This window comes from Erpetoichthys calabaricus, chromosome 10 (assembly GCF_900747795.2).
Source record: "Erpetoichthys calabaricus chromosome 10, fErpCal1.3, whole genome shotgun sequence".
Lineage (NCBI taxonomy): Eukaryota > Metazoa > Chordata > Cladistia > Polypteriformes > Polypteridae > Erpetoichthys > Erpetoichthys calabaricus.
In genome coordinates this window covers 91,355,911-91,379,886 of record NC_041403.2, presented here as the reverse complement: position 1 = coordinate 91,379,886, position 23,976 = coordinate 91,355,911, and the positions used below count along the sequence as shown (strand labels likewise).

At 36.9% G+C, this 23,976-nt stretch overlaps 1 protein-coding gene across 4 annotated transcripts in view; it reads left to right on the top strand.

The window, feature by feature from the left end:
• nol4lb (nucleolar protein 4-like b) overlaps positions 1–23,976 on the top strand; it is a 310,443-nt gene that overhangs the window by 198,497 nt on the left and 87,970 nt on the right. For all 4 annotated transcript variants that reach the window (XM_028811589.2, XM_051932422.1, XM_051932423.1 and 1 more), the window contains one exon: positions 3,242–3,383. In XM_028811589.2, coding sequence (XP_028667422.1) covers positions 3,242–3,383 — 142 coding nt within the window. The remainder of the gene's footprint in view (positions 1–3,241; positions 3,384–23,976) is intronic.

Sequence of the window (23,976 nt, the reverse complement as noted above, 5' to 3'; positions counted from 1 at the left end):
GGCCCTCTAACACTAACATCTCCTAGCCCTTACTCAGTTGTTTAATGTCACAGTAATATATCATATGCTTGAATGTCTGGATGGTGTGAATTTTAAGTTTATATCCTTGTTTTGTGTTTTTTTTATTATAGTAGAAGACACAATTTGGAATTATGCATTAATAATGTAATGTCCAATTTGCAATTTAAACATATTAAGCAACTGGATTGCATGGAGGGTTGTCAGACTTTTCCCTAGGGTGACTGATGATTTGCAAGCCCGATGGTCTGCAGGCTCCTGCCAGCTTCTGCATGCCGATACACAACATGTCTATTGGTAAGCTGCCACTTAGCAAGGTAGCATGCTGGAGGTTTCTGACTGATTTCCTGAATGCGATCCCTAAGTAGCTTTTAATTCTCTTGAAGCCATAAATCAGCTGTAGCTGATTAAATTATAATAAATGAGATTTATTTTGTTTAGAACCTAACTTGTTGAGGATCTTGGAATCTTGAGTATACCACAGATATATTTTGCCAGTGAACCGGTTCATATTTTATATTATAAGTCTTATCTCTTTATAAATACATCTGCATTAATTCTGATCAGAGTTTTTGAAAACCATAGGCAAAAAAAAGAAAGGCATTGTTTGAAAAGTTCAGACTAATTGATATTTGGTTGGCAGGGTGGTGCAGTGTCTAGTGCTACAGCATCACAACATCCAAGATAATACCTGCCTTGTGTGTAATGCTGCCAGACTAGGTGCATAGTTGGTGAAATATACAGAATTTCTAACTTGCGCATTGATAGCAGTTAATAAGCAAAATCACTGGTGTTGACATTGAAGGGTCTGTTAGAAGTCCTCAGTTTTATTTTAGAAGCATTTATGTTATTTTGTATCGAAGAATGTTTAGTTTTCTCACTGCTGGTAATTTATAATAAAGTGTTAATTAGCAAAGCTATAATAGGAATAATTGATATGCATTGTAAGGCACAATGAGAATATTAAGTTTCAGGTTTTTTAACAAGAAATGATCAATTCCTCCCTAGCGTGTGTTACAATAGCTGATGGATATTATTCCTTAAGAATGTCTTACATGCACTTCCCTTGTGATGTTTATGCAAAGCATGTCTAACTAGTTACTTGTTAATGGATTATCTAAGGTGTGTGATGATGTCAAGAAATAATCAGTGCATTTACTCTGTCAGGGGTTGTATGCCTCGAAGCAGATAATTTCCTGCAGTTTAAAAAAAAAACTTTAATTATTAAACAGTGATTTTCTTTTTTTGTTTCAACCTTGATATGCCTAACAAATAATCCAATTCCAATAAAAAAAATTGTGTATTTTAAACCATAGATGATGTATATAAAGGTGAGAATCCATAGAGGATGAATTTTGAGTGCTCCGCTTGATTACAAGGAAACGCCTGCTTTGAGACTGTGAGTCCGATGTATTTGTTAGTTTTTTGAAAAACTACCTGTTGAACTAAGCTGTTAATTCATGGTGATTTGATCCTTTGTCACTATATATGATTAAGGCTAAGACTGTATTAGTCATTTAAGGTCAGGAGACTAAATTCTTTGATATGTCTTCTAGTCTTCTAATCCCCTGAGTGCAACAGTACAAATGTAGTATGACAACCTTGACTGGAAGATGGGCACCATTCCAGTATATGTCACTTTTATTGGTGTTTCATGTATTTTGAAGCTATTTGGTATGTTTTTGTAACAAAGTGACACTAGAGTGTTCTGCCTTGTTGTTGTCTAAAATGAGTGTTCTGCCTTGTTGTCGTCTTTTCTTCTTCCAAGACAAACAATATTAATTGCTTATCAGTTAATGTAGCTTGCTCTCTAAAGTCTAATGTCACATCTCTCCCACTCCCATGCCACTTTATAAATTTAGAAATAGTTTTAGATACGTGTCAGCTTAATTAGCAATTCCATACCAAAATTGTGTGAATGTGTGTATGTGAGTGGGGCTGTTTGCTTGACTGGTGTCTTATCCTGTGGCTTGTGTCCAACGCTGCTGGGAAAGACTACGGACTGATGTGACCCTCAGTTGTTTATGGGGTGTGTCAGGTCATATGCTCCAAACTAATGAGGCAATACATCACTTTACCTGATGTGGAAGAGACATGGCAGATTTCACAGTACAATTACACACCTTGAGCATGGGAAAGGCACTCTATAAATAAAATGCATTATTATTATTATTTGTTATTATTATGAGTTAATGCGTTATTATTATGAGGCACACAAAATACCTCAGGTGTATGGTGCAATGGCTCACATGTCCCTATTTGTGCAGTACAATTACACACCTTGAGCATGGGAAAGGCACTCTATAAATAAAATGCATTATTATTATTATTTGTTATTATTATGAGTTAATGCGTTATTATTATGAGGCACACAAAATACCTCAGGTGTATGGTGCAATGGCTCACATGTCCCTATTTGTGCACCAAGTGGTGGGTATCGGAATTACTGTTCTGCAGGCAGTTGTTGAAGACAGATTAATGATCAGGGACGTTTGTGTTTGGTCACCCGGTAGTGCTCATGATACTGCTGCATTCACTATGTCACCATTGTACAGGTGTTTGAAAATTTGCATCATATCATGTGACCTAAATGCTAAAAAAATGTTTACATTGCAGTTTTGCAAACTATTGCTTTGTTGAATCGCCCGAAAAAGCACCTCAAGCAAGCGTTTACATTTTTTGTGAATTTGAGTTTTTTGAAAATTCACATTTTTTTCACTACTGTGTTTAATTTGTTTTGCAATTTCAAAATGCACATTAAGGAGATTAATGGAAATGTGGCAATTATGAGGAATTTAGAACATTTTCATCAAAAATAAAATAGTAGCACTAATTATTTATCTGCTGGATATCCAATACTTCTTTAAAATGTTTTTTAATGTTTGAAGAATTTTTGGAAATGCAGTAAATGGGTAGCAAGTTCAACATTTTAAATAGCCTTCAGGATGGCTCAGAAATTGATCTGAGCATAAGCCTGGCCAGGCAGATAAAGAACTTGGTAAAAATACAAACTGACCAAGATACGAGTATTTTACATGCAAAAAACAAGAGATCACTTTATATGTATCTTTTGCTATATTGAAAGTTAGGAGCAAATTTGATTTCAGGGAATGATTTTACTGAAGTCATTTTAGGAAATTTAACCACATGCCGACAGTAATGTGGCTACATTGACATCCATTTGTCACATTATGTATTTACATTTTATTTGTTTTTTGTGCAGGATGACAGTTCAGTAAGCAGTGAAGACTTTGATATGACTGACCCCATATGGATATCAGCTGATCACGGTGCTGCATCCGACTTGAGCCCTAGTCACGGAGAGAGAATGCACAGCCCCCAGAACGCACATAAAGAGGAAGACGGTAAGGACCACTTATCAAATTGTGTTAAAGGGTCACTTCAGCCTCTTTCAATTTATCAATGCAAAATATTTTTAACCTCTCAAACTATTCAGTTTTTTGTTTGGTTTGTACTTAATTTACCAGTACTTAATTTAACAAGCTAAATTTTTGCATATATAATTAACAATGTTATGTACTGTACATATGTTGTGGCACAAATTCACAACTTTTCATTGCTTATGTGCTGAGTAAATGAAGTATATTTGAATTTGACTGCTGCCTTTAAAACCTATGGTGAATTCGAGGAAACGGTCATAAAAATTATGTATAGGAAAATTCTAAAACATAAAAACTGTACAGTTCTCAAATTTTAGTTAGATGTTTCAGATGTCAAAGCACTTCATGCTTCTGAGATCGGCTAATTTCTGTTTTGGCTTTGGGTCATTTGCTAACTTTTTATGGAGTGTTCACTGTTGGTATATACAATATATACTGTATTTTTCATGTTATTTCAAGCCAGTCTTTCTGTTAAGCACATCACTTAGATAATAAATATAGTTTTTATAATATTTCAAATACTTTTCACTCTTGCTAGAATGTAGTTTCTTGCAATGTTCATTATTATAAAATAAAATGCTATGAAGTATTTTTGAATACTTGACACACAGATGCGATCCTTCTGTTACCTATTTAATTACTTGACAACCTAAATTAGGATTATGTTATTCAAATTTAAAACAAGTAACAAGCTGTAAATTAACTGTAAATTAAATAGGTTTATTTAAGAGAGGAAATAGAGGAAGGCTGTTTCACCAAGAGATAAGCTAAAACAAAATGTAAGTGATGAGAAATGTTTTACAGTTTTTGCTTCAGACTTAATTTTGTAGTCTGATCCTCTCTGAGAGCAGTAGTGATTCACACCACTGCTTTTACTGTACTTCTCAGCAGTGTGAAGCTGAGGTGGTTGGAAACGGAAAGCCTTCATCAGCTTTACTCACTAACTACAGCGCAGGAGTGAGATGCAAACTTCATTTGAGTGGGTCAGGAGAAGATCTCGGCTTTGATCTTCTGTACCAGCACAGTGGTCACCAGGCAGTAAACAAATGAACACTAATTGGTGGAGTCAAGTGATAAAAAGGATGAAATAAATAAATGAAAAGTCAATTGGTAAGTGATTAAAACTAAATTTGAAAAACTTTGGAAAGGAGCACATTGGCCTTTATTACATTACAATCACATCCTTGCTCCAGACAACTTTCTCCAGCAAAAGGAAGTGGAAACCTTTTATCTGATTCCCTAGTCTTGTGTCCCATAGGATTTTTGGTTTAAAACTTTAGACAACCTTAAACAATCAAACTGTGTATTCCTGTTGTTACTTAAGGGCTTTCAAAATGAAATAAGCACATAATATAAACTGAATATAAATACTGCCTGAATTAGGCCTTTATGGTGGAAATAAATAAAATAAGCACATAATATAAATAGTGTATAAACATAAGTTTGTGAATCAGGCCTTCATGATGGAATTGCTGTAAAGAAATAACTATTGAAATAGACATATAAGAATGAGACTTGCTTGGGCCAAGAAACACGGGCAGTGGGCATGAGAATGGTTCAAATTTGTTCATAAGACTAATGAGTGGAGGTTTAAAATTTTGCTTATAAATTACATGTCTTTATGAGACACAAAGAAAGTGAATGGGTGATATCTGCATATGTAATTTCTATCCAGAAGCATGGGGTGGGAGATGTGATGGTGTGAGCATGCTTTTGGTGATGATACTGGTGGCATTTTTTTAGAAGTAAAAGCACACTTAACCAGCGTTGCTATTACATCATTCAATATTACATCCATTCCATCTAGTTTGTGCTTAGCTAGGCCGTTAATTTGTTTTTCAACACAACAATCACCTAAAACACACCTTCAGGATGTGCAGAATCAATTTCAGCAGAGGAGAGGAATGGGGTGCTGCAGCAGTTGATCTGGTTTGAGCTGTTCAGAATCTCCCAGCCTGAACCCAGTAGAGATAGTTTGATATGAAATGGTCCATGTACTAAAGGAACAGGTGCTAAGTTCTCAACATATGTGGGGACCTTGTCAAGGCTGTTGAAATGCATTCCAGGTTGGCTAGATCATGAAGCTGGTCAAGAGAATGCTAGTGGTGTGCAAAGATGTCATTAGGGTAAAGGATGACTAGCTGAAAAATCTAAAATATAAGAGTATTTTGATCTGTGTAGCACTTTTTGCGCACTGCTTTATTCCACATCTTTATTTCATAGATTTGTTTACCTACACTACCAGTTAAGCCAGTTTTTCTACAAATTTAATCAGTTGAAATATAATAAATAACCTAAAATAAAGAAAAGATAAGCAGTAAACTGCCAGATCTTTAAATTTAAAGTTTAGCTTAGCAAAAACTAAAAAAGGTAATTTCTGAATATTAGAAATAGGCCCTCTTCAGACAACACCTAATAGGTTACAACCTAAAGATGTTCTGCAGCAGTTAAAGTAAATTTAGAAGCAAACATTTTGCACAGGTGTCCCAGCATCTGTTAATTACTTAAAAAATGTCCATCTAACTTAAAGCAGAGTTGGAACAGACTGTGTTAGTACACCCTCTGCACCCTAGAAAGTTGTAAATTCCAATGATAATGGCAAGAAAACGGCAACTAACAAATGAAATGAGACAGGGCATTGTTACGCTTAGAGAAGTATGAGCCTTTCATTTAGAGAAATTGGAAGAAACTGGTAGGAAGAGATCTGGCAAACTCAGAAGATCAGTTGCTGGGGGGTCACCCTCTTGCATAATAGGGACCTCACAGAACAACAGCTTCATACACCACTTAACAGTGGTCGAAAAAAGCAAGTCTCAAAGTTTGTACTGTGAAGAGGACACTTGCTGCTATAGGTTTGACAGGACAAGTGGCAGTAAGAAAGCCATTCCTTAATGGACAAAATAGGGGCTTAAAATACTGGCTGTGGACTACTGCAGACTGGAAGAAAGTCTTCTGGACCAATGAATCAAAATGGTTCCTCAGTGTGTGACACCATGTGTCAAACATGGAGGATGGAAGTGGAAGTGTGACGGTGTGGGGTTCTTTTGCTGGAGGTAGAGCTGGTGACTTGCACAGAGTGACTTGCATTCTGAATCAAAAGGGTTACCGCAGTTTGGCTGTTATATTGGCTAAAGGTGGCTACTTTGATTGATCAAAAATTTGAGTAAACTTTTAATGACTTAATGATTCCATTACTTTTTTTATTTGCCATTGTTTATTTGTTGTATGCCTTGATTTCATGAAACATTAAGACATTAAACTGGATGCATTTTATAAAAACTGAAAAAACTGAGGTCTTCTAAAACTTTTGACTGGTAGTGTATTATTCTAAAATATAAAAAATAGTAAAACTATTAGAATACTCTTCTGACTAACCTTTGAATGTGTATTAAAGTTGTAATTAAAATTTTTGCTGGCAACTTTTTTCCAAATACATTAAACCTGCATTCACCAGTCGGGAAGTTCAGCATGACATTACAAAAGTACATGAAACTGATAATGTGGGGTGAATATGCTTGCCTGAAAAAAAGAATTCTGATTACTTTAAAATGTTCCCTTCTCTCCCTGTCTTGTAATTTTAATGTTTTATGAGGGGGCTTCGTGATTCTAAAGGTCACATAATAAATCTTAAAACCCTGAAATTTGTACCTCCTCGTATCAAGGTGCTCCTATTTACCCTTTCTGCAAGAGCAGAGTTGGCATGATAAGATAAGGATTGTAAAAAATAGGTATGTCACATTAGGTTTTATTTTCAGTCAGATGCTTTCCTGTATTTGGAGTTTGGCATTGCTTAGTTTTCTTTAGTGGCATAAAGAGCAAAGTAAACATTTATAAAGTTGAACATTGAGTATACGGCAATTTGAGAATAGCTTTCTAAAATAGTTTTTATACATGTAAAAATAAAGATTCTGGTGTTTTGTGTATGCAAGTAAAATATTCAATATTCCAGGTTTTTTGCTTTTGCACTTGACTTGAATTTACTATCTGACCCTAAAGCTAAATGAATGAATGGATGCATTTAGTGATTCATAATATAGTTGTGGATGTTTATGTGGTGAAAATTAACAATATTCACATTAAGCATAAATAGTGTTTGTTGTCTTTTAACCATATTGTAGTTTGACAGACACATTTATATCTTTTCCTATTATTATTCATTTTTCTTTAAAAAATCTCATTTAGTTTTTGCTTTTTCCTCCTTTGGTGAATCGTGCATGAGTACTCCCTACCACTCAAGTTTATGTCAGGGAATTTTGCTTTCTAACTAATTTAATTAATATATGTGTTTATAAGTACAGTAAGTAGCAATTTTGGCATTGTACATTGATTGTTTTAAAAATCCAATATCAGAAAAATAAAACTTAAATCTTGTATTGTTTTTAGATTGACAGTGGTCCGGGTTTGGCCCATTATAAGGCAGACATTGTATTTAATTATGAAGAGTAATTGGAACTAGTTACAGTACTTGCATTTAACCTTCTCTTATTTGCCTGTGAAGAAACATAACACAAGGTACATAGTGCAGCAAATAAATTTGGCAGAATCAATGCATTTAAGCAATTGGAGGTACAAAATAGTAATAAAAATAATTGAGGATTCTTTAAGATAATACATTAAAATTTTAAATTTGAGAAAATGATTTTATGTGATTTATTATATACATAGAAGTCAAGCAAAATTAACACATTTTATTTCCTAACTAAAATATAAAATATAATAAATGTAACTAAAAATATTCAAGCTTTCAAGCCAACTCAGGCCACTTTATCAGGAAAGATGTAATGATTACATTAAAGACCTGGAATCTCTGTTTCTGAAGTCTGGTCTGACCTGCTTGGCCTGATGTAGTGGTGATTCTCACTGGGAAAAACAGTTTCCGATTGATGAGATGAGATTAAAGTGGGTAGATTTAAATCTGTTGATATTTACCTCAACTAAAGCAACGTTCAAATTGACCAGCTTCACAATAGATCATGAGTGAGTATCTTTAATCCATATAGAACAGTAAACCACAATATTTTATTCTAAATGCACTTAAAACTTGCACTCTCACTAAGACCATACATGTTGCCTATACATGTCATCCTGCTTCCCTCCACCACTACCCAGTGGTACTATGTTAACAACTGTTAAATTCTCAAAGGAGTTGAAACTGGTGGCAGTGAGGTTGACAGATGTGTATGTGAATTAATAAGTGCAAAAGCAAAAATGCTCCCTTGTGAATATCACAATGTACCATATAAACCTGACTTAAACAGCATTTAGTTGTTAACATCAATCCTGGATTTAAAATAGCAAAAAAGTGCACTCTAGTTTACAGTGGGGAGAGGGTTGGCAGGTTATGGACCAGGAAGTTCCTCAATGACTTGCTCTTCCATTTTTGCTGACCTTCATATCTAATGTTGTGTCACATTTATAAATGCTTGTGAGTAATTCATGTGTACCCTGTGCGGCTACCTAAATTAAATATTTTAAAAAAGAGTTATTTTGATGTATTATGCATTATAATGTACCAGCATGCACTGCAGCCACATCCATAAACTGAGGCAAGCCGAGAATTCGTGGAAAAGTGCTAAGCCACAGTATTGTTGCCACTTTTGTATTAGTAATTTTGTAGCAGGAAACAGTGACAGAACATTACAAAATAAGTGAAGAGTTCTGTTCTTTTTTAAATTAAAGAATAAATTAGGGTGGGTAGAGACAAAGCCCAGACAAAGGTTGTTTGTTCATCTAGACCTATCTAATCTGTTGTGTAGGTTGTAAAAACAGATTAATTTAACAACTAAGCTTTAGGGTTATTTACTAAATGTTTGGCTCTTCTGCTTGGGACAGTTGTTTCCAGGTGCTTGGTGAATGTACTGCATAATTATCAAAAAAAATTTATCAAAGATTGATGAAAATATATAAGGATTTTATAGTGGCGGCAGAATAGTAAAAGTGTACAGGAATGTGAAACAACAATGCTATGTAACAGTGTTAAAGAAGATTAAACAATCCCTTAAACTAAAAAATTATAAACATGTTTTATTATTAACCAATCTGTCAATTAATATAATTTCTTTAATTTTGGCCGTATTTTTTTATTTAGAAATTAGCATAAGTACCTGCGGTTGTCCAGGCAGTAATAAAGTGCAGGTCCAGCACCAAATCAAAATTTGATTGACTCTCTGAAGCAACTTTGCATACCTTTGCCAAGTCCTAAAAATGCATCCTTAGGGTACTTTCCTAATAAAGCCGGAGTGGAATAAGATACAATAATAGCCACTAAATAATGTTCTACAAGATGAAAAGTTTTGAAGTTAAACGTAGGGAATCTGCGCAAAGTTTGGCAGATTCACTGGGGTGGCATTTCATACTGGACAAATACACATGTTTATATATTAAATAACAAAAGAAATAGACAAATATATGTATTTTATCACTTTATCTGGTATTGTCTTTATCACTGAAGCTTATTATTAATTTTAGCAGTTACTTGGAATATCTCAATCATCAATCCTGGTATTTTATATGCAGTTAAGCGATGCATATGGAATATATGCCATGTGAAATATCTTTTCAAAATGGAAACTGTTAAGAGTACCACAACCATTGGAGATTTAAGTCCTTAAATATTCATATCTAGTCTTGTTATTGCTTATTATGCCCAGGATTGGTTCCTGCCTTGTGCCCTGTGTTGGCTGGGATGTTCGGATTCAGCGGGTTGGAAAATGGATGGATGGATGGATATATGTTAAATGTCACAAGTGTTTAAAATTACTATTTTGTTAAAGATGTAGGGTAGTTTTTTTTTCTAAGGTATTTCAGTAAGTGACAAAATTTGTGTGTATCCCTCCAGTATTTTTCATATTTTCATTTGACTTCTGTAACATGGTACTAAAAATACATAGCAAAGAGTAAGTCGATTTTTAATGCTGTATTTATTTCATGGAGTCTGTTTGACAACAGGTTTTAAACTGGAAAGCATTTCCTTGTCCTTCTTTGGTGTGCCTTCCATTAGTTATTTCCACACTGCTCATAAATGTTGCAAGTGCTTAGAGGCAGGCACAGTTCCTCACAAAAGTAGTTCAAATCACATATGAGGCCAAGGCACACTACAACCAGACCTTTGGAATCATGCACCATAAACGGTTTAGTGCTGGATCATTTTGCAGACATTAATGTGTTACCCTTTTTTTGTTTATTTTATATGGCTATTCATGCAATACTTTTCCACTATATGTTTTTTTACCTCTATTACAAGAGAATTTATATCACTTCCATTTATATCTAGCTTCTTTAAGGAATCATTTTCTACTTTCAACTACAAGATTTGTCACTGCTTAAAATAAATTAAAAAAAAATCTGCATGCATTTAAACCTCCTACTTATGTAATTAAGTTAAAGAGAAATCACAATTATGTTATTTTTTATAAAGGCAATTAACCTCAGATGATGTGAAAGATGTTTCATATAATTACAGGAGAGAAGACAATAGTAATCATTTTATCATGCATGTTTTCCAAATGATTTTCCTGCTGGACTTAATCAGACTTTAAACTGTCTGTTGCATTGTCCTTCTAAGCAATTATAAAACAGGCGCAACTGGAAGTGCAGTTAAGTGTTTTAAATGCAGCCGAGTGCATGCCAGCTAGCAGAAAGCAGAAAAAAAAAGAAACTTCCCTTGGGAGTATTAATGGGAAAGGGTTTTCTTTGATCACTTCGGCACATTATTTGTAATTACCTTATTTATTCTTTAAAAATTTTTGTATGTATAGTAATCTACAGTTCCAAAGCGATTGGTCAAATATTTGAAAAAGCCAAAAAAAGGTTGAAACATATATATATCTTGAGGAATTTTACAGTTTTCTTTTGATTTTGTACTGTCAGAATGGCTTATATGACTTTATTTTATCATTAGTATTATAGTGAGATGGCAAAATCCTACATGGCACAGTACAGTGGCGTTCGTAGTAGCAGCATTTTAGTCCTTAGTTCTTTGTATCCCTTGTCAGTATCAATTCCTTTTTTCCAAAATCTTGCAGCTGTATGCAAATGCAGATCACAAATTTTATCTGTAAATGATGAGTGTCTTTTATACCTGTTATACCTGTTGATGGATTATGGGGCAGTATTGGGCGGCAGTGGTTTGCCCCTGTCTGTGTGGAGTATGAAACTCTTTCCTTGTGTTTGTATACATTTCTTCAGGTACTTTTGTTTCTTTTTTTGGATTGCACATGCAGTTTAGGCGATAGGCAAATCTAAACTTTAACCCAATGTGATTGTGTATAAACCAGCTCACAGTGTCTTAAGGATAATCAATTATATATTCATTTTCTGCATCTTTCTATGCTATTCCAGACACATTAAGAAATACAGCCCATTTCAGCTGCACATGTTGTAGGGCTAAAACCATTTACTGTACAGGCTACCAGTCTTTTGCCAGCTATGCTCATAATTAGTCAATCCAGGTCATTTTGCAAGAAGCATTTAAAATAGCTTAAATGCATACTGTGTTAACTTAAAAAGTTCACACATCTTTGCCCATAGGTCTTGTCTTTGGATAAAAATTTATCCTAGGAGGATTTCACAGTGAAAATTAGCTTTGGTAAATTAGTGACAATGTTGTATATAGTGAAAACTTAATCCAGATAGCACAACCACCAAGAAGAAATGGTATGTATATATTTGTAACTAGTACTCTCACTACACATACCAAATGTAGAATAACATGAAGTATTCACCTAGGAGCTGCTTATTTTAGTTGTATTGGGCATAGATGCTCACTGTCATCTAAATGGAAATAATCAGATCAATCATAATTTAAGAGTTAGATACCACACATGTGTACCAATTTGTGACCCAGGAAAATTACATAGCTTATGTCTTTTTGCTCAATCCCAGACATACAGTACAAGCATATTCATTACTGTATATACTTTTTTTTACGAAAAGTAAAAAAGATTCAGTTGTGCAGTCCACATACTACATCTAAGCTTTCTTCTGCTACACAAGGTGCTAGAAGAACAGACTTGACTGGCAAAGCCCCAGAACTGTGCCTTGGCGGGCAGTTCTGTGTTTTGCAGCAATGAATCTGCAGAACGTCAGTCAGACATAGCACTGTAGATTGTTTTTAATGTGATCACTAAAACATTGTTCAGTATAATAGAATACACATTATAACTGAAACCTTATTGTGTACACAATATAAACTATAAAATCAATAACACAGGAAAATTGAGGAGCATTTTTTAAATAGTAATTGGTCCAGATGATATACAGTGCATCCGGAAAGTATTAACAGCGCATCACTTTTTCCACATTTTGTTAAGATATAGCCTTATTCCAAAATGGATTAAATTATTTTTTTTCCTCAGAATTCTGCACACAACACCCCATAATGACAACATGAAAAAAGTTTACTTGAGGTTTTTGCAAATTTATTAAAAATAAAAAAACTGAGAAATCACACATACATAAGTATTCACAGCCTTTGCTCAATACTTTGTCGATGCACCTTTGACAGCAATTACAGCCTCAAGTCTTTTTGAATATGATGCCACAAGCTTGGCACACCTATCCTTGGCCAGTTTCACCCATTCCTCTTTGCAGCACCTCTCAAGCTCCATCAGGTTGGATGGGAAGCGTCGGTGCACATCATTTTAAGATCTCTCCAGAGATGTTCAATCGGATTCAAGTCTGGGCTCTGGCTAGGCCACTCAAGGACATTCACAGAGTTGTCCTGAAGCCACTCCTTTGATATCTTGGCTGTGTGCTTAGGGTCGTTGTCCTGCTGAAAGATGAACCGTCGCCCCAGTCTGAGGTCAAGAGCGCTCTGGAGCAGGTTTTCATTCAGGATGTCTCTGTACATTGCTGCAGTCATCTTTCCCTTTATCCTGACTAGTCTCCCAGTCCCTGCCGCTGAAAAACATCCCCACAGCATGATGCTGCCACCACCATGCTTCACTGTAGGGATGGTGCCAGGTTTCCTCCAAACGTGACGCCTGGCATTCACACCAAAGAGTTCAATGTTTGTCTCATCAGACCAGAGAATTTTCTTTCTCATGGTCTGAGAGTCCTTCAGGTGCCTTTTGGCAAACTCCAGGCGGGCTGCCATGTACCTTTTACTAAGGAGTGGCTTCCGTCTGGCCACTCTACCATACAGGCCTGATTGGTGGATTGCTGCAGAGATGGTTGTCCTTCTGGAAGGTTCTCCTCTCTCCACAGAGGACCTCTGGAGCTCTGACAGAGTGACCATCGGGTTCTTGGTCTCCTCCCTGACTAAGGCCCTTCTCCCCCGATTGCTCAGTTTAGATGGCTGGCCAGCTCTAGGAAGAGTCCTGGTGGTTTCGAACTTCTTCCACTTACGGATGATGGAGGCCACTGTGCTCATTGGGACCTTCAAAGCAGCAGAAATTTTTCTGTAACCTTCCCCAGATATGTGCCTCGAGATAATCCTGTCTCGGAGGTCTACAGACAATTCCTTTGACTTCATGCTTGGTTTGTGCTCTGACATGAACTGTTAACTGTGGGACCTTATATAGACAGGTGTGTGCCTTTCCAAATCATGTCCAGTCAACTGAATTTACCACAGGTGGACTCCAATTAAGCTGCAGAAACATCTCAAGGATGATCTGGGGAAACAGGATGCACCTGAGCTCAATTTCGAGCTTCACAGCAAAGGCTGTGAATACTTATGTACATGTGCTTTCTCAATTTTTTTATTTTTAATAAATTTGCAAAAACCTCAAGTAAATTTTTTTCACGTTGTCATTATGGGGTGTTGTGTGTAGAATTCTGAGGAAAAAAATGAATTTAATCCATTTTGGAATAAGGCTGTAACATAACAAAATGTGGAAAAAGTGATGCACTGTGAATACTTTCCGGATGCACTGTACCTGTGGAAGCATGGCGGTGTTTAGGAGAGATGGCAGTGGAGTTTTTAACCAGATTGTTTAATGGAATCTTGGAAAGTGAGAGGATGCCTGAGAAATGGAGAAGAAGTGTACTAATATGATTTTTAAGAATAATGGGGATGTGCAGAGCTGTAGTAACTTCAGGGGGATAAAATTGATGAGCAACAGCATGAAGTTATGGGAAAGAGTAGGTAGTGGAAGCTCGGTTAAGAAGGGAGGTGATGATTAGTGAGCAGCAGTATGGTTTCATGCCAAGAAGAGCACAACAATTGCAACGTTTGCTCTGACGGTTTTGATGGAGAAGTATAGAGAAGGCCAAAAGGAGTAAGTGGCCCTGGAGAAAGCGTGTGACAGGGTGCCTCGAGAGGTGTTGTGGTAATGTATGAGAAAGTTGGGAGTGGCAGAGAAAAATACGCAAATGTTGTATAGGATATGCACAAGGGAAGTTTGACAGTGGTGCCGTCTGTGGTAGGAGTGACAGATGCATTCAAGGTGGAGGTGGGATTACATCAGAAATCAGCTCTGAACCCTTTATTTCCAATGGTGATGGGAAATAACAGAAATAACAGGACAGGTTGACAGATGAGATTAGACAGGAGTCCCCGTGGACTATGTTTGCTGATGACATTGTGATCTGTAGCAAGAGTAGGAAGCAGGTTGAGGAGACCCTAGAGAGGTGGAGATACAGTATGCTCTAGAGAGGAGAGGAATGAAGGCCAGTAGGAACAAGACTGAATACATGTGGGTAAATGAGAGGGACGTCAATGGAATGGTGAGGATGCATGGAGTAATGTTGGTGAAGGTGGATGAGTTTAAATACTTGAGATCAGCAGTACAGAGTAATTGGGATTGTATAAGAGGTTTTCATCCCATGCCTTCCGAGAGCTGAAGGTTAGGTGAATTGATGATTTCAAATGTAAACATGTTTGTCTATGAGTTAGCCATGCAATGGACTGGTTACCCTGTCCAAGGTGATTTCCTTCCTTGTGCTATGCGCTCTTGGGGTAGGATCTGACAGCCCAATGACGCTGAACTGGACTTCTGGGTTTGAGAATTTTATGTTAAAAGAAATTTAGATGAAAAGTGTTTATTTTTTGCTGATGTTTTGTCATTTCTGCTTCAACTAACTAGAGTGGCATCATACTGCCTTCCAAATTTATTTGACATTTTTGTAAAGAAATGTTTCCTGTATTCTGTTTTAACTGTATTTCCCCTTAATTTAACTGGTGTCCTTGAGTGTGCAATTCTAATGGATCAACTATTGACTCCTTTGAAAATTCTCAAGACCTCAAGTAGGTCATCACTTAGACCTCTTTGTTCAAAACTGGTTTAGTGTAGTGCATGGCCTTTCACTTAGAGATGTACTTTTCTGCAGAGTTTCTAGTGCTACTAAGTCCTTCTTTTAGCCCAGTAACCAGAACCGCACTCTGGGTTTCCTCCCATCTTCCAAAAGAGGGTCCAGTCAGACAAATTGAATGCTTCAGATGTGAAAAAGGCAGAGTAGAGGTTGTGCTTAATTTAATGTCCCATGACTACATTTATAGTTTAAACTAAGGCTTGTGTGTTTTGCCTTGAAAATTAAAATGTTGCATGAATGTAAACCTGAAAATCCATTTCATAATTGTTCATCTTGTTTTTATAATTAATAAAATTAATGTTTTTGACTGTGTGAAGCTCTATGCACTTCTTTAAATTAAAGTGTATTTTTCCAAGAGTCAACAGGTCTTTTAGATAGATAGATAGATAGATAGATAGATAGATAGATAGATAGATAGATAGATAGATAGATAGATAGATAGATAGATAGATACTTTATTAATCCCAATGGGAAAAGTTCCTGTTATTCTTCCAGTTTTTGGATAGCACACTGGGAATTCTATTTTAATTTTGGACAGGGTACCTTCCAATGTGATTTTTGAATGTTTTCTTTTTTCTCAGGTGTCTCTGGTCTGTTTTTGTCAGAGTCTTGCAGCTGGGTTAACAGATAGCATTAATTTGGCTTGAGTGAATTGTGTGTTTATTTGAATGTGCAGTGAAATAATTTATGGTTTTCTGACCAATGACATAGAACGTTAAAGGAATGTTGATAAAATAGATGGATATATTTTATCTACTAGTGGATGGACAGTATATACAGTAAAGTTTTCTTGTTCATGCTTTCAAATGTTAACTGCAGTTTTTGGCCTGCATCTGTGATAGGAACACTTAAGTTTTTAATTTAGTGTAAGTGGAAAGGCCTTGTGAAGCAAAAATCACGGCCAGTCAGCATATGAAAAAAATACTGGAACATAAGCAGATAATTTGACTAAAATAAGTAATATCAGCTGCGGTGGGCTGATGCCCTGCCTGGGGTTTGTTTCCTGCCTTGTGCCCTGTGTTGCCTGGGATTGGCTCCATCAGACACCCGTGACCCTGTAGTTAGGATATAGCAGGTTGGATAATGGATGGATGGAAGTAATATCAGTGGCAAATAAGACACACTGAGAATCATGGTTTTATGGTTTTCATTGCTTGATTCAAGCTCCACTTAACTGTTGAAAAAGATCATCACAGAGATGTTTAATAGGGGGAAGCAGAAAAAAACTAAAGCCATAGTAGACCTAGTGCTTTGTGTATGGGGCTTACCCACTCTAAAGATACAGAGAGCCATTGACAGAATTCTGAAAACGCAAATACATTTAGGATTTGAATTTAAACAGGAGTAATTTTTTTTTAAACTATTACAATGTAAAAGTGAAAGAGATACCAAATGAAATTTAACATTCTCAAATTTAACGTTTTTCAACACTGTTGCGGGCGGCACGGTGGCGCAGTGGGTAGCACTGCTACTTCGCAGTTAGGACACCCAGGTTCGCTTTCCGGGTCCTCCCTGTGTGGAGTTTGCATGGTTCTCCACGTGTTTGCGTGGCTTTCCTCCAGGTGCTCCGGTTTCCTCCCACAGTCCATAGACATGCAGGTTAGGTGCATTGGCGATACTAAATTGTCCCTAGTGTGTGCTTGGTGTATGGGTGTGTGTGTGTGTGTGTGCGCGCGCCCTGTGGTGGGCTGGCGCCCTGCCTAGAGTTTGTTTCCTGTGTCGGCTGGGATTGGCTCCAGCAGACTCCCCTGACCCTGTAGCTAGGATATAGCGGGTTGGATAATGGATGGATGGATGAACATCCATCCATCCATCCATTTTCCAACCCGCTGAATCCGAACACAGGGTCACGGGGGTCTGCTGGAGCCAATCCCAGCCAACACAGGGCACAAGGCAGGAAACAATCCTGGGCAGGGTGCCAACCCACCGCAGGACACACACAAACACACCCACACACCAAGCACACACTAGGGCCAATTTAGAATCGCCAATCCACCTAACCTGCATGTCTTTGGAATGTGGGAGGAAACCGGAGCGCCCGGAGGAAACCCACGCAGACACGGGGAGAACATGCAAACTCCACGCAGGGAGGACCCGGGAATCGAACCCAGGTCCCCAGATCTCCCAACTGCGAGGCAGCAGCGCTACCCACTGCGCCACCGTGCCGCCCATGGATGAACACTGTGGCTGAATATATATATAAAAAAAGCTCTTTCCTGAACAAGTACAAGCCTCTTAAGGCTACGCTCCCACTTCATCTAATAGTGATTTCTGATTTTTGACTAATTTTTTTTTAATCTTGACTTTTCAAATAAGTTTTGCGTGTGATCCAAATCTTATATATGCGCGTTCAAATGTCTATCTGATGTGGCCTATATGCGCAAAATTAGTAAAAATAATTTTGTTAGACAGGTGTACCAAAATTGATAGATGCTTGTTGTCACTCTACTTCACTTATTTTAAAAATGCCTTTGAATAAATCGACTCATGATGTCAAGGAAGAGCAATCAACAATGTAAAATTGTATTGTTTGGAGCAAGATGCTGAAGTTTTGTATACAGAACAGTGATTATGAGAGTGGTGAAAATCCCTTCTGAAAAGTTGTGATTCCATGTTGCTTTTTGCTGAGCAGTGCTTTTGCTATCAACAATGTACCAGCATTTAAGAAAACAGAAAAAATCACACATTGAAACTGGACACAGTTTACCTGCAGTAATAACTGCAGTGAAATTATTTTTAAAAAGTTAAAACACAGTAAATCAAGATCTGTACTAATGGAATCCTGACAAATAGTAATAATTTTCTTCTTAACACTTATTCCGCATTTAAGATTTTAATACAACAGTATGTCTTTCTTTCTTATGAAAAATACAATTAATGATCCTAAACATATCCCGATTCTTTGGGCTCATCCTTGCAGCTTGTTGAAGCTGCCTGCCTAGAATATTTTTTTACTTGCTACATTTGAATTCAGCCATTAGTAATAATTTACAATGATTAAAGGTACTGATTTTATTTTCCAATAATATAAGAAAACTGAGAAATGGTGTAGTCCTGTAATATTATGGTTATTATTTAAGCAAGCTAGTTAAATACATCCATCCATCCATCCATTTTCCAACCCGCTGAATCCGAACACAGGGTCACGGGGGTCTGCTGGAGCCAATCCCAGCCAACACAGGGCACAAGGCAGGGAACCAATCCTGGGCAGGGTGCCAACCCACCGCAGGACACACACAAACACACCCACACACTAGGGCCAATTTAGAATCGCCAATCCACCTAACCTGCATGTCTTTGGACTGTGGGAGGAAACCGGAGCGCCCGGAGGAAACCCACGCAGACACGGGGAGAACATGCAAACTCCACGCAGGGCGGACCCGGGAAGCGAACCCGGGTCCCCAGATCTCCCAACTGCGAGGCAGCAGCGCTACCCACTGCGCCACCGTGCCGCCCTAGTTAAATACATAGAAATTTTATTAATTTTATTAATTCTGAAGGAGATTGATGGGTTAAATCAGCAGCCCAATAAAGGGCCAAATAGACATTAATAAAATGATAATAATCTTAAGTAAGTTAACAAGTTACAAATACATATATAAAGTGTAGGTAATTTTAAGTGTAAAGTGATTTGAATTGCATATACATTCACAATACAGGATGTCAATGAGGATTGGCTCAATAGATTGGCACAGTATATTGCACATAGTTTGGCACTGTATATTGCACATAGCGTTGTTGCCAGTTAAGATGTCTACTAGACCAGATCCAGTACCATTCAGCATAGTGGGAACAATACATTATACTGCCTAATGACTGAGAGTAGAAACAACCTCAAAGGGTGCTTCTTGGAGTAATATAGTTGTTAGTCTGCCACTGAATGTGCTCCTTTGTTGAGCCAAAACCTCATACAGGGATGAGAGTCATTGTCCAGAATAGTAAGATGCCTTGTGAGTGACATCTGTTCTACCAACCACTTCCTCCAGTGAGTCCAACCCGACTCCCAAGATTGAAATAGATGTTTTAATAATTTTGTTTAGTCTATTGGCATCACCCATGCTATTGCCATTTTCTCAACACTGCCTCATAGAAAATTAAACTGCCACTATAGACTGGTGGTAAATATGTAAGAGTGGCCTGCATACACCCAGTGACCTCAACTCCTCAGGAAATACAAGAACTCTAACCTTTTTGTATACAGAGTGTTGGTATTCCATTCAGGCCTGCTATTCAGATACACCCCAATTAAATGTGTGTCCTCACTATCTCCACATCTTCACTGTCACTGAGAAGTGGGAGAGATTGTACTTCACCCTCCTAAAGTCTACAATAACATTCTTTGTCTCACTGATGTGCTGAAGGTGGCTAATTTTGCATCATTCAACAAAGTCCTTCACTAGTGGACTGTATTTGCTCTCCTGCCCACTGCTGATACACTGAATGTCATCCATTTTTTAACTGCAGTACTAGTTAAATTTCTATTATTTTACAGAAGCACTTAGCTTTTAGTGTTTGCTTTTATTAAAAAAATATTCTAATTGATTGATTTAATGTTGTAAATGATATTCTGCACAAGAGTTTGCAGTCAATTAATTGATGAATTAAAAGCACAAATATCCAGATGTCTTGTTGGAGTGGCGAAGTCTGGTGTATTCTTTACATACAAATAACACAAGTTCCTACTAGGGAATCCATTACCGGACGGGTTTATCTATTCCCGGGAAATCGGGAATCCCGCATTTCATTCCTGGGAATCCCGGGCTCCCGGGCATCTCACATGTGAACGGTTTTAGAATGACTGACACCTATTTTTAATAAAACTACTGCAATATGTTGACACAAATAAAAGACTAACCTTATCTACAAGTAGTTCATGCTGTCATAAAAGTACATGTATCTTTAGTTGTGGTAATAAGAGCATAGAAAGCACAACGTCTTCATAGGTGGTGCAGTGATAGAGCTGCTACTTTGCAGTAAGGAGACGTGGAAGATTGTGGGTTCCTTCCTGTGTTGATAGCGCTTTGAGTACTGAGAAAAGCGCTATATAAATGTAATGAATTATTATTATTATTATTAATGTGTCCAGCGTGCTATCGTCCATGCGAGAGCACACTTCCATGCAGCAGTACGCCAGCCGCTGAGAAAGCACGCTCTGCCTCCACTGAAGTAGGCGGCACAATCATCAGATACTGATACACTTGTTCTAAACAACGCCCGCACTTGCTGTTGCGCTGAAACACCACCATTTGAGCTTTTACTGATGCATCCAGTTTCTTGTCATCATTCTGTGATGGCAAGTTTCTTGGCACAGATAATGCGGATGCAACAGACTGACGCATTGCAATAAGTTGCTGTTCAAAGCTGTTGTCTGATGAAGTGCAAGCTGCAGCAATGGCGCCTCCTTAATTATTTTCAACTATAACTCTGTTATTTCTTGATCGATTTTTACACTTTTACACGTTATATATGCGAGCTTGGCCGTTCCCGTTTTCCCGGGAATTACAGCAGTTTCATTCCCTAGTTCCTACATGAGTATTTTTCACAATTAATCAGGTAATTCTCAACTTTTCCTTTAATTTGCAGGATTTACTGAAAGAGTTGTGGAACAAGACTTGCTAAATCAGGCGTGAGATTGCACACAATACACATCTTTCATGAACAATACAATTAGTTTTTTTCATAATGTACTTTACTGTATATAGCATAGAACAATTGTAGTCTTTTTCCAATTCCTAGTTTATATTTAAGTCTTGATTTATGTGTCATTAATGCACTGCACATGTCTATGAAGGTGAACCAAGACTTTGAACCCTTAGTGACAAATTTCATGCTGCTAGTTATTAATTTAAAATGCAAATATTCCTGCATTTATTTTTGCTGAAAAGATCCCAAATATTAACTGTTGCAGGCTATCAACATGTCTGTCTGGTGCTTGTTGCAATAACAGAACTGCATTTTAAGCTTAATAATGTAAATAATGAAAACGTATACTAAAGAAACTTGTCCCCTCTGCGTATGGGCATGAGATGTTATTCCAGGATTCCCAAGTATGTTAACCCCCTGCCCTCCTAGTAAGTTTTGACAGTGTTCAAATTTCTTCTATATATCCCTTAGGGCACCTCAGTATATTAAATGGCATTACAGAAATGTATGTTTCAGTCCATTACTGTTAGCGTTTCACTGTGCTATACCTGATCACTTGATAATGGTGATTTTAGAAGTCTTTCATTTCTACATTTGCATTTATATTGTTTTCCTTCATAGGAAGCCACATACTTTAAAAGATTACTCTCCTAACTGCCTTAAATGCAGAGTGTTTGTTCATGATTGTAAAGCTCTTATTATATTTCATATAAATTTACTTTATTTTACTGCTGGAGATGTCAGTGTTGCCAGTTTTGAATTTAACCTTGAACCTTTATTATTTAAATCAACATAATTTAAAGGCACTGTATGTGGTTTGAATGATAATTATATAAGAATAAGAATTCTGTTTTTAATAATTTCCATTTTGATATTCCTTATGTATAGCTTGTTGTCAATTATGTTATTGACAGTTCATGAAAAATTTTATCAAGAAGATGAACTGGAAGAGCATTTTTTCTTTTAGTTTCAATCCATTGGGGAATTTAAAAGCTGTGCGGTTGCCAGTTAGAGATTGTGATTTTTATGTGTTAAAACCTTTATAATCCATTACAATTCTAATGATTCCCATACAACCACCCCCCAAAACATTAGCTGCAAAAGCGTTGTCTCTCAAGGGACTAACCAGACTTGTGTAACTCCTCCTTTTGCGCCATTATTGACAAAACTAGCATCCCATCCCCCAGCCCTGCACATCCCACACAATAGCCCCCCCCCCCCCCCCATCTCATAAAACAGTTGTATTTATTTGTGACATTGCTGCTGGTGATGTGTCTGTGATGAAACAAACTTCTTCTTTATTTTTCTAAGTAAAAAGAGAATTGAGTACAAGAGCACTGTATTCAGCGTTGTGTTGAAATAGATACTTTTGAGGCTTGGCATTGGTTTATCTATCATTTGATAACTGTTTAAAATGCTGCACATATCATGTGAATGTGCAGCAGTAGATTATACATTAATAGAACCAAATTACTGTTCAAAATCTCTCATACAAGCTATTAGTAAAAATGGACAGGAAGTGTATGATACCATGGTACACTAACTTTCAGTTACTCTAGGTATCAAATATGAATAAGAGCAATCTGAGCACACAGACATACAGTAGTACACACTGTTAACTGTCAATGAAGAGTATGAGGATAGAGCACAGAGTAACAAGGAGTATGAGGATAGAGCACACAGTATGTTTGTCAAACAGGTTTAGTTTTTTTGTTTTTTTTTTCTTTCAAAGTCCATAAATCACCATGAGTTAAGCTCTCATGTTGATCATTCATTCATAGCATCAGTCATCACAGCATCTCATAAACGTTTCCACACAAAGGTTGTTTATTTTTTGGAACAACCAAAAATCACAGGGAGCTCAATTGGGAGAATATAGAAGAGGATTCAGCCACTTTGACAGTAGATGTCTTCAAAGTTTCAATAGTCAGCATTGCAGTATTGCCGGCACATTGTCATAGTGGTCAGAATCAGGAGGGAGCAGCCTCCACTCCTCTCACTCTTCCCCGTCATACCACTCACTGTGACTCTGTGGGTAAAACATTTTTTTTTTTATAATCTCAGGAAAGAATAAACTTGATCTCCAGTTGTGTCAGCTCTAAACACACTACTTCCCTTTTTAATGTATTTTCTTTCAATGGAATGGAATTCATACATAAGCATTAATTTCTTATAAACTGTCTTTAGGAACATCTTAAGTACTCACACATTTGCCTTTATGTTACAATGTTTTAGAATTATAATTGGATACCAGTCAAATATTTAGACACACCTACTCACAGAAGGTTTTTTCTTTATTTGTACTATTGTCTAGATTTTAGATTAATAGGGAAGACATCATAACTATGAAAAGAACATAAATTATGCAGTAGCCCAAAAAAAGATAAAACAAATAAAGCTATCGTACAATCTTACATTTTATTTTCTTCAAGGTAGCCTCCTTTTCTTTGATGGCTTTGCACACTTTAATAATGTTGCCATCTTGGTGCTTTTCAAACGTACTTGAATGACTTGCCACCTTTGCTGAGCACTTGTTGACTGCTGTTCCTTTATTTCCTGGTCCAGCTCATCCTAAACCATCTCTCTCTCTATTACTCTTTCTATTTGCCAAATAGCTCATATACAGCATGGAGGTGTGTTTTGGGCCATTGTCATCATGGAA